Here is a 12204-nt window from a genome sequence, read left to right as displayed (position 1 = left end):
GGGTGCTATTTTGATATTTTGGCTTATTCCCTGCTTTTCAAAAAACCTTGGACTACCTTGCATCCCACAACCTGGAACAGATTCCTGCAGGAACCACTGGTCACTGTCATCGAGGCAGAATATGCTCAGTCTACAACCATCCTCTGTCTGCTATGAGCAGGTCAATTCTATATCCACACAGCCAAGTTTTCCTAGATCTCATGTATCCTGATTTTCTGAAAAAGCCTACCATGGGAAATGTTATCAAGCGCCTTACTAAAATCCATTTACGCTACATCTTTTGCTCTACTTTCATCAGTTTGCTTTGTCACATCTTCCCAGTCAGGCTTGTGAGGCATGATCGACCCCTCACAAAGCCATGCTGACTATCCCTAATCAGACCATGCTTTTTCAAATGCTCATAAATTTCTGTCTCTAAGAATCTCTAGTAATTTGTCCACCACTGAATTAAAACTCACTGGTCTATCAATCCGATGGATATCCCTACTCTCTTTCTTGAACAAATAAATAACATTTGTTACTCTCCAAATATCTGGTACTACCCCTGGTGTCAGTGAGGATACAAAGATCATCGCCAAAAGCTCAGCAATCTCTTCCCTTGCTTCCCGTAATTACCTGGGTTATGTCATGTCTGGACCTGGGGACTTACCTTTTCCAAAGTTTTTCAGAACTTCCAGCAGATTCTCTTTCTTAATGTTGACATGTTCTAGCATATCAGCCTGTTGTACACTGTCCTCACAAACGTCGACGTCCCACTCATTGGTGAATACTAAAGCAAAATATTCATTAAAGATCTTCCCTGACTCCAGGCGTACATTTCCTTTTCTAACCCTGATTGGTGTTATCCCCACTCTAGTCATTCTGCTGTTCTTCACACTTTTTTTTTTAAAGACATCTTGGGATTTCCCTTAATCCTACTTGCCAAAGCTTTCTCAGTCCTCTTCAAGTCCATTCTTCAGCTCCTTCCTGGCTACTTTGTGACTTTCTAGTGCCCTGTCTGGTCCTTGCTTCCTAAACTTTACGTAGCTTCTTTCTTCCTCTTGACTAGATGTTCCACAGTTCATGTCAACCATGGTTCCTTCACCCAACTACCCTTTCCCTGCTTCAGTGAGACAAACCCATCCAGAAACCCAAGCAAGCACTCCCTAAACATTGCACCTCAATTGCCCCGATATATTTGTTAGGATTCTCTGTGATTTCACTTCAGCCTTCAATACCATCTTCCCTGAGCTTCTGCAAGAGCAACTCTTCAATCTTAACTTGCTGTGTCCCATCTCCAGGTGGATCACAAACTTCTCTGACAGGAGACAGTATGTGACACTGGCAAACACATCAGCACAGCCCAGTCAGTCAGCCCTGGTGCACCAGAGTTGTGTTCACTCCCCTCTCCTATTTTCTGTATGCACTAATGACTATTGTCTCCAGTGATCCATCAGTTAAACTGATAGAGTTTGTGGACAACACCACTGTCACAGGGTTAATCACCAGAGGCAACTAATCCAAGTACCACCAGGAAGTAAACAAGCTGGTGTCCTGGTGCAATCACGACACTTGGTGCTGAATGCCCTCAAAACAGGAGGTACAGAAAAAGAAAATGCCTCCTCTGCACCCTCTCACTCATCAACTTCCAGGACATTATTTCACAGGACCATGTGAGAGAACAATATCTTTATTTATTTATTGAGATACAGCGTGGAATAGGGCCTTTTGAGCCGCGCCACCCAGAGAAAATCTACACATTCCATAGGGAGGACATACAGACTCCTTACAGATGACATTGGAATTGAACTCTGAACTCCAACGCCCTGAGCTGTAATAGCACCGTGCCCCGTCTGATCCTTGCTTCCTGCTGTCGTGCCCTATTTACAAAAAGGCTTGGCAAAGGATATACTTGCAGCAGTTGGTAAAATTCTATCTTCCCCAGAACATTCTGGTGCAACTCCACACTGCTGTCATAGAGAGCACCCTCACATCAGCCATTACTGTCTGGTTTGGTGCAACAGCCTCTCACAATATATGAAAACTAAATTAAACTGTCAAGACAACAGAAAAAGCCATTGCATCTAGTCTACTGTCACTTCCAGACAGAGAATCAGGCAGGAAAAATCATTACAAATATTACCCGCTGAACAAACTGCCTTTTCTGAAAGCACCCTAGGCTTATTAAATCAAAAACTTTATGCCATTTTAAAAGTCTCTTCCCCCAGGTAGTTATTCTGATCAACCATTCCAGTTGGCCTTCTCCCCATCCCCCTCTATCTGTCACCTTTGTTACTGCACTGTAAACCAATTTTATAATGCTATTTATATTGTAAGTGCCTGAGTATTTATGTATGTACCTTTTACTTATGCGTACTTATAACTTCATATAATTCTTTATTCTGTGTGATTTTTGAATGTTGTCTTTTTTGTTTTTGTAGAGCCAACACAACAGAGCAATTTCCTAATGCATGTAAATATTATCATCAAAGTTGCTGGTGAACTCTTACTCACTCTTCCTTCAGTTAGTCCTGACAAAGGGTCTCAGCCTGAAACATCGACTGTACCTCTTCCTAGAGATGCTGCCTGGCCTGCTGCGTTCACCAGCAACTTTGATGTGTGTTGCTTGAATTTCCAGCATCTGCAGAATTCCTGTTGTTTAAATATTATCATCATCATTATGAGCTGTGTCACATGATGTGGGATTAAGGTGTCCATGACCACATTATCATTGGCAAATGTTTCTACAGAAGTGGTTTGCTATTGTCTTCTTCTGGGCAGTATCTTTACAAGGCAGGTGACCCCAGCCATTATCAATACTCTTCAGTGATTGTCTGCCTGGTGACAGTGGTTGAATAACCAGGACTTGTGATGTGCAACAGTTGTTCATACGACCATCCACCACCTGCTCCCATGGCTTCATGTGACCCTGATCAGGGGACTAAGCAGGTGCTACACTTTCCCCAACGGTGACCCGCAGGGTAGCGGAGAGAAGGAATGCCTTCTACCTCCTTTAGCAGAGACATAGCTGCACCCTGTCACCCAATGGCAAATTAAGTTGATTCTTACGTCTACATTTCTGCTGAGCATTTCACTGAGTACATCTGTTCCCAATTGTGCTCCCATTTCCTGTCTAATAACATTATAATTCCCACTCTCCGAATTAAATACTTTCTGTCCATTCCTATCCCTGTCCAAAGCTAGGGTAAAGGTCAGCGAGTTGTGATTCATTGTCTCCAAAGTGGTCACCCACTGAGAGAGCTGATAGCTGTCTGGGTTTATTGCCTAGTACCAGATGCAGTCTATCCTTTCCTCTGGTCAGTCTGTCTATATAGTGTGTCAAGAACCTGTTCTGAACACATCTAACAAATTCCACCCCATCCAACCCTTTGGCATTAAGGAGCTACCAATCAATAAAAGAAAAGATGAAGTCACCCATGACAGCACCCCTGTTATTTTCACCTTTCCAAAATCTGCCTCCCAATTGTCTCTGTTGCTATTGGAGGTCTTCTATTTTATTATGTTGTAACTTAATTTAGAATGGAGCCTGACAACAAACACTTTTGCTATAGACTGCTATTTGGACGATACTTGCATCAAAAAGGAAAGAAGAGTTTAGTTGCCAAACAAACTAAGAGCACCAGTAGCACATTGGAACATATTGTATGACCCAACAAGGAAAAGACGGCAATTGCAGATGTGTTTTTTTTTCCATTGTCCTTCTGAACAAAACTTTCATGTTTGCAGCTTTGCCCAATGTGAATGTAATCCAGGTTGTATGATGAAACAGCAGTAGCAAGTAGCAGCCTCAGGAGGAGTGATCCTACCAATAGCTTCAACCTGCCCTTTCTTCCGTATGGGTAGGCAGAGTGGAGATGTGCCTTTACCAAAGGAGGTGTGAGGTGCTCCTTCCCTTTGCTAGCCTGCAGGTCACCCCTGGGCAAAGTGTAGCACCTGCTGAGCCACCCCCCACCCCGACCAGGATCACGTGAAGCTGTGGGAGGAGGTGGTGGATGATTATGAACAGTTGTTGCATATCACAAGTCCTGGTTATGGGACCACTAACACCAGGCAGACACTCTCTGAAGAGTGTTGATAATGGGTCATGGGTCTTGTAAAGACACTGCCACAAGGTCTGTTGAAACATTTGCCAAGAACAATGATGGTCATGAAAAGACCATGATCAGCCACGTCATACAACATGGCACATAATGATGATTTCTTCCATAGGAATGCACTAACTAGTAGAAATGAAAAAAAGTCATAATTATCCCGTTATCAGTAAAGGTGCAAACATTTTTTTTGTGTATTCCCCAAAAGAAAAGTTTTTTTTTCTCTGTTTTAGATAATGATAGTATCACTTCAGGAATCTATTTCAATCCATTTTAGTTTTATGTTATAATTTCTTAGCTTGTTTGTTTTACTTAAAAAGGTTCCTGGCATATTTAGAAGTTGGGAAGATGGACCATATTTGTTCATAATTAAAATCAAAGCATTGCAGGCAAAGAATCAAGAAAGCAATAAAGACATCAAATCCACAGGAAAAGCAACTGTTCCAGTGACGAATGATGCCAAGGTCAAGCCAAAGGCGAAAAGGGAGGTTGAAGCAGCAAAACAGGCCGGGTTGTCACTCACAAGTATGTTCTTATTCATTTGGGTGTGTGCATTTGAATTATACTGTCCTCTCCTCTTTCATGTCAAACTGAATTGGAAATGTCTTGCAATGGGAATAATGACAATCCATGTTAAAATGAGTTTCATGGTATATTTAACAGTGCTCAATGTTCTTGGGATACTCTGTATTTCATACACTTCATAACCTGTTATGAAAAATATAGTGAGCCTCAGCTTCCGTTGGAAATTGAATGTTGACTGTTGGACAAAACACTTAGCTCTTCAAATCATTCAGTGAGAGCTGTGCTAGTTATCATTGGTTTCTAGTTACACATTTCATTGTAGACTTAAAAGGTAGAAATGGAAATTGTGAAGCAAAATATTCATTGAGATCAGTGAATGTCTGAGTGAGTGACATAGCTGGACAAAAGCCCGTAATAGAATGGGTCCATATCTGTGTGTATGTACAATATTATTGTTCCAAGTAACATTTTGCCTAATAAAAATCAATGTTGATATTATTGAGTAATAAAAATATTAATGTCAGTGTTATTGAAGAAATTAATTTGAATGAGGGAATTAAATGGGTTTTTGGGTTTGGATTTAGTGCATTCTAAATGTCTTTTATCCTTTGCAGTGGTTGTTGAAATGAAAGGACAAAATGAGTACATCTCCCCAGCAGACTGGCCTCTCATGATGGTAAGTACTACAGTTAAAATATTTGCGGAGCATGCATCACCCCAGTTGCTGCAGATTCAATGTATCCTCCCTTGGACGGTGGCACATTAGCTAGCTGTTAGCATGCCACTATTACAACTCAGAGTGTTGGAGATCAGAGTTCAATGCCGACATCCTCTGTAAGGAGTTTGTATGTTCTCCAGGTGGAATATGTGGGTTTCCTCCAGGTTCTCCGGTTTCCTCCCACAGTCCAAGGCGTACTGGTTAGTAGGTTAATTGGGCGTTGTAAATTGCCCTGTGATGAGGCTAGGTTTAAATCATTGGATTACTGGTAGTGCAGCTCAAAGGACTGGAAAGACCTATTCCAGGCTGTACTTCTTTTCAAAATAATTGGAAAAAAAATTAATTGTTTTCTGGGCAAAAGTCTAGGCACCCTAGATGTCCACAGAGCTCTGATCTCAACATCATCGAGGCTGTGTGGGAATACCTGAAGAGACAGAAGCAAGTGATACGACCAAAGTATTCAGAAGAACTGTGCCAAGTTCTCCAAGGTGCTTGGAACAACTTACCAGCTGTTTTTCTTAAAAAAAAACAACTGCACGACAGTGTATCTAAGAGAACTAGTGCAGTTTTAAAGGCAGAGGGTAGTCACACCAAATATTGATTTGACTTAGTTTTTACCGTTAACTGATCTTTGTAGTACATTTTTTGATATTTAGAAACTTTTCATTACATTATTTTTGAAAATATCTTAGCTTTACAGATTTTTTTTTACATCTGCCTTAGACATTTGCATGGTACTGTAGTCCCACCACAGTCCAGAACATCAGAACACATCACTTGCTGACTTTTTACCTAGTGGTAACATCTTCAATGACTGCTAGGTGGAAAGTCATATCAGTGCTGACAAAGTGTGTTCCTCCAGGCTGGAGGTTGCGTTCAGCTCCCAGATGGTGTCAGCATTAAGGCATTGCAAACCATGATCCCCCTCACCCCGCCCACCCAAACTCTTCTTTTACAGCAAGATGGGCAAAGCCTGACACCTACATTCTCTTTATTCTCCAGCAATCTAGGAATAAAAGTTTTCTCATGACAAGCTTTCGTATTGCTTGTTTTATGAACAATATATTTTTTGCCCTACACTTTGAATTTAATTTAATTCAAACTCAGGAAGTTGTTTAGATCAACTTGCACAAAATCCTAGAGGAAATCAACAATTCAGTCAGCATCTCTGGAGGGAAATGAACGTGTTTTGGACTGAGCCACTTTGTCAGTGCTGGAAAGGAAGAGGGCATGATAAAGGAAGGGAGAGGAGCAGGTGTTAGGTGAGTTCAGATGAGAGGCGTGAGGTGGGTAGCTGAGATGGAATGGTGTGAGAAGCTAGGAGGTGATCATTGGAAGAGACAAAGGGCTGAAAAGGAATCTGATAGCAGAGGACAGTAGACTTCGGAATAAAGGGAAGAAAGTAGGCAACCAGTGGGAGGTATTGTGCAGGTTATGAGGCAGAGAGGTATAGAGAAGGGGTGAGGGTCTACCACAGTGAGGGAAAACAAAGGGATGGGATAAAGGAAAATGAAAGAGGCTACTGAAAGTCAGAAAAATCAATGTTGATGCCATGTTGGAGACTACCAAAACAGAATGTGAAGTGGAAACTGGTGTAAAGTTTAAAATTCAAAACATTTCACGTCTAGTACGTCCCTGAGCCAAGTCTGATCAAAAGATCTCAATCTTTGGCTGGTTGACATAAATGTATAGAATGGCACTGCAGCTGGGAGGTAAACTGATTGGTGGTAGTATGGATGTTGGCGTAAGGTTTTTTTTCCTTCCTTTCTGCCAGTTTTTTATGGTGATGTGTATTGTCTACGTGCTGTTTGGAGCGCTGTGGCTTTTTTGGTCTGCTTGCTACTGGAGGGACCTGTTGCGCATCCAGTTCTGGATTGGTGCAGTCATCTTCCTGGGAATGTTGGAGAAGGCAGTCTTTTACGCAGAGTATCAGAATATCCGCTACAAGGGCGAGTCAGGTAAGGGATCTTGATAACCTGTTCTTTGTACAAAGTTTCCAATTCATCTCGTAACCATTCTATAATACTGCTTGCCAGATGAATGAAATGTTATAGCTTTAGCCAGGCTTTGGCGCAAGGGCAGTAAGCAGCGTTATTTCTAACTTGCTTTATGCCTGATATATGTGGAGCTGCCCTCTCCCTTTTTCACCCTCTTCCTTCTCTGTTACTCACTGCATCTCAGCACCCCTAGCTAATGGAACAGAATATTGCTGGATGGATGTGTGAATGGTGTTAAGGCAATACAGGAGGTGGGAGTCAGTCGAAACTGCGTTTGCCCATTTTCATGTCGCACCTGCACTCATCGGTGTACGGTAATGGTCTTGAATGAATGAGCTGATTCTGTCAATGTTCAAGGATGTAATGGGAATGAGTATAGCTGGGCTGGGAGGGTAGAGATGGTAGTGAAAGGAGGGGGCTGGATCGCAATTTTTTTCCCCCAACATTCCAAAGCATGAGAAACATCAATAGTGGAGCTGGAAGACTAAAGCCCACAAAGTAATTAAGCTTCCCTCTTTGTTTCACCAGCAAGTACACGTGTGAATAGCAAGAGACATTTACTCCCTGTATTCTTCCCACTTCGGTTTGGCGTTTCAGTCCCATACTGAAAGGCAGCTGGTATCTGTACTTTGACCACAAAATTTAATATTCCCTTTGCTTAATAGACTTTTCTCTGCACCTGTTAGGATTGAAAAGGCCCAAGCTAATCCTTGCAGTGCTCATGATCAGAGCTTTTTCCAACTATTTGAAATAGTTTTAAATCTGATGACGAGGCAGATAGATGAACATCGTCCTCTTGCCATTATCTGCCTGTTTATGACACTGCCGTTCACTTCTGTTATTGTAGTAAAGAAACATCAATCCACTAGTTTGTGCCACATGGAACAGCGATTCCTGAAGGAATCTTCTTGAACAGTATTGACAAAATGATTTGCATTATTTTCTTAAAAGAAAACACAGTACAACGTGCTGGAGTTACATTGAGCACACTATGTCTCAATTGTCAGAGGCCATTAGAATGTTGATTATAGTCTTGACATTCTATACCTGTCTGCTGAGCTGTGTCAACTGACCATCTGGGACTCTTTCATTTTAACTCTGAGGAGAAATGCTTTGCCTTGGCGTGAGTGGGTCAGTGGAAAATGTTGAATTAAGGTCTTCTGATATGCAGTGCTGCCACACTTAGTTTCAACATTGATGTAGTTCAATTGTCCTGCATTTGTAGTTTGCAATGAATGAAGACTTACAACAGTTCATTCTTCTGCTGAAGTTAGTTAGTCTTGTATAACCACTATTGTTTTTTCTTTAAAATGTGTTTAGTGCAAGGAGCAGTGATTTTTGCAGAATTACTCTCAGCGCTGAAGCGTTCCTTGGCTCGTGTTCTGGTTATTATAGTCAGTCTTGGCTATGGAATTGTGAAGTAAGTATGAACAGTAACAATAGCATGTACTAAATCTCAGTTGCAGTCATATCTCACAAGCTAAGCTGATTAACATGATGCATTGAATTAAGTACCTCTTTTGAGGTAATTCTTATAATCCTTTGGAAAGCAATTGGGGAAGTACTGCAATTCTTTATTAAGGAAACTATCAGAGCACACGAAATTGGATTGAGCAGAGTAGTTAATCGATTTCTGAAAGCGAAATTACGTTTGGTAAATTCGTTTTTTTTTTGAGGTTGTGCAGTAAAGCGTAGGTTGAACCAGTTGATGTGATGTATTTAGACTTTTGCAAAGTTTTGATAAGGAGCCACTTGAGGGTCAGGGATGTCTTGGATCAGGCCCACAGTTTTCTAAAGGGAAGGGGTGAACAGCCGGAAGTTGAAGTACATAATGGTACCCATAACATGGATAGGAAAAGGGAGAGGTCCTGAAGAGAGAATATAGGGAGTTAGGTAGAATCTCTGGATTGCTGCCTGCGCCACACATCAGTGAGGGTAAGAATAGGGTGATTTGGCAGTTGAATGTGTGGCTGAGGAGTTGGTGCTGGGGGAAGAATTTCAGATTTCTGGATCATTGGGATCGCTTCTGGGGAAGATAAGACCTGTAGAAAAGAACAAAATTATCCTTGTGGATAGGCAGGGGATTGGAACCCCAGTGATGGGGCTGAAGATGGAGAAGTTGGTATACAACTAGATGCAGTGTGTAGTGAGATTGATGAAGGATAGGCAGATGATAGAGCAATATTGCAGTCAGTGGGATGAGTTGAAGTATAACATGGGGGCAAAATCGAAAAGGGTGATGAATACAGGACTGAAGCTGTTATATGTGAAAACACACAATATCAATAAAGTAGATCATCTTGTGTTTGGAGATTTGCAGATATGTTGTGGATTATGCACACAAAATGCTAGAGAAACTCAGCAGGTCAGCAGCATGTATGGAAAAGAGTACCTCTGAAGGGCCACGGCCCGAAATGTCGACTGTACTCTTTTCCATAGATGTTGCCTGGCCTGAGTTTCTCCAGTATTTTGTTTTTAGTGCTTGGACTTCCAGGATTTGCAGATTTTCTCTTGTTTCTGATGGGAGTTATATACGGGCGTCCAAACAGTAGCCAAGATGTGGGGTACCAATTACAACGGGAAATAGAAAATGCATGTAAAAAAAGGTAATTTACTATAGTCATGGGGGATTTCAATTTGCAGGTAGACTGGAAAAATCAGGTTGGTACTGGATACCAAGAGAATTTGCAGAATGCCTATGAGATAGCTTTTTAGAGTAGCTTGTGGTTGAGCCCACTAGGGGAAAGGCAATTCTGGGTTAGGTATTGTATAATGAAACAGATTTGGTTAGGGAGTTTAAGGTAAAGGAACCCTTAGGAAGCAGTGATCATAACATGACATACTTCACCCTACAGTTTGAGAAGGAGAAGCTGAAGTCAGATGTATCAGTATTCCAGTGGAGTAAAGGGAATTACAGAAGCATGAGAGAGGGACTGGCCAAAATTGTTGATTGGAAGGGGACATCAGCAGGGATGACAGCAGAACAGCAGTGGCTGGAGTTTCTGGGAGCAATTTGGAAGCTTCAGGATGGATACATCCCAAAGAAGTCATAGTCTTCTAAAGGGAGGATGACACAACTGTGGCTGTCAAGGGAAGTCAAAGACAGCATAAAAGCAAAAAAGAGGGCATATAATACAGCAAAAGTCAGGGAAGTTAGAAGGTTGGGAAGCTTTTTAAAAACCAACAGAGGGCAACTAAAAAAGCCATAAGGAGAGAGAAGATGAAATATGAAGGTAAGCTAGCCAATAATGAGGATATAAAAAGTTTTTCAGATATGTATGTATATGTGTGTGTATGTATGTAAAAGAGAGGTGAGAGAGGATATTGGACTGCTGGAAAATGGCACTGTTGAGGTAGTAATGGGGAGCAAAGAAATGGTGGATGAACCTCATAAGTATTTTGTGTCAGTCTTGGGTGTGGAAGACATTAGCAGTATACCAGAAGTTTGAGTGTCAGGCAGAAGTATATGCAGTTGCTCATACTAAGGAGAAGAAAGGGTGTTTGGGAAGAAGAAAGATCTGAAGATACATAAGTCAACTGCACCAGATGGACTACACCCCAGGGTTCTGAAAGAGGTAGCTGATCTGATTATCTGGTGGTGACTAGTGGCGTTCCGCAGGGGTCAGTGTTGGCGTTGCTTCATTTTACATTATATGTCAGTGATTTGGATGATGAAATTGATGGCTTGTGGCCAAGTTTGCGGATGAAGCAAAAATAGGTGGAAGGGCAGTTAGTGTTGAGGAAGCAGGGCATCTGCAGAAGGACTTAGTCGGATTAAGAGAATGGGCAAAGAAATGGCAGATGGAATATAGTATAGGGAGGTGTATGGTCATGCACGTTGATTGAAGGAATAAAGGTGTAGTCTATTTTCTAAACGGGGAGAAAATTCAGAAATCAGAAGTAGGAAGGAACTTCTGAGTCCCCTTGCAGGATTCCCTAAAAGTAAACTTGCATGTTGAGTTGCTGGTAAGGAAGGAAATATTCATTTCGAGAAGGCTAGAATATAGAAGCAAGGATGTAATTCTGAGACTTTATAAGGCATTGGCCAGACCGCAGTTGGAATATTGTGAGCAGTTTTTGGTCCCTTATTTAAGAAAAGATGTCATGGTATTAGAGAGGGTCCAGAGAAGATTCACAGGAATGATTCAAGGAATGAAAGGGTTAACAGATAAGCAGTGTTTGATTGCTCTGTGCCAGTACACATGGGAGTTTAGAAGAGTGAGGAGAGAGTTCATTGAAACATATCAAATATTGAGAGGCCTAAATAGAGTGGATGTGCAGAGGATATTTCCTATAGAGGGGGAGTCTTGGACCAGAAGGCATAATTTCAGAATACAAGGACATCCATTTAGAACAAAGAGGAGGCAATTCATTAGCCAGAGGTTAGTGAATTCATTCCAGAATTCATTGCCACAGGCTGCTGTGCAGGCCAAGTCATTGGGCAGAGGTTGGTGTTCCTGATTAGTCAGGGTATCAAAGGTTGCAGGAGAAGGAAGGAGAATAGGGTTGAGAGGAATAATATATCAACCATGATTGAATGCTGGAGCAGACTAGTTGGGCGAATGGCCTAATACTTCTATGTCTCATGGTCTTGTTGAACAGAACTTTTTTTTTCCCACTATGGTATCAATTGAATTTAATCAATGAATAACAAAGAAAGGAATTGTCTTTTTCATGTTGGGAGACTGTAGGGATTGGTACTGGATCAGCATCAGTCTTAATAATTTGGATGTTGGAATGTTTAACAGCAAACTTGGATGTCTTTATTGTTCATGTAAGATATATTAAGTTTGCTAATGATTCAAAGCTGCTGGAATACGTTAGAGATGCAGAGCCTTTAAGAAGATCAGGATATGACATGGTGGATGGGATT

General features: G+C 41.5%; 1 protein-coding gene across 1 annotated transcript in view; it reads left to right on the top strand.

Moving 5' to 3' along the window:
• The window catches only part of LOC140201036 (transmembrane protein 87A-like), a 62045-nt gene that overhangs the window by 20226 nt on the left and 29615 nt on the right, over positions 1-12204 (top strand). Inside the window, exons 7-10 of the mRNA XM_072264665.1 lie at positions 4412-4616; positions 5231-5292; positions 7109-7292; positions 8652-8751. Of these exons, the coding sequence (XP_072120766.1) occupies positions 4412-4616; positions 5231-5292; positions 7109-7292; positions 8652-8751 (551 nt within the window). The remainder of the gene's footprint in view (positions 1-4411; positions 4617-5230; positions 5293-7108; positions 7293-8651; positions 8752-12204) is intronic.

This window comes from Mobula birostris, chromosome 1 (assembly GCF_030028105.1).
Source record: "Mobula birostris isolate sMobBir1 chromosome 1, sMobBir1.hap1, whole genome shotgun sequence".
Classification (NCBI taxonomy): domain Eukaryota; kingdom Metazoa; phylum Chordata; class Chondrichthyes; order Myliobatiformes; family Myliobatidae; genus Mobula; species Mobula birostris.
This window is presented reverse-complemented; position numbering and strand designations above follow the sequence as displayed.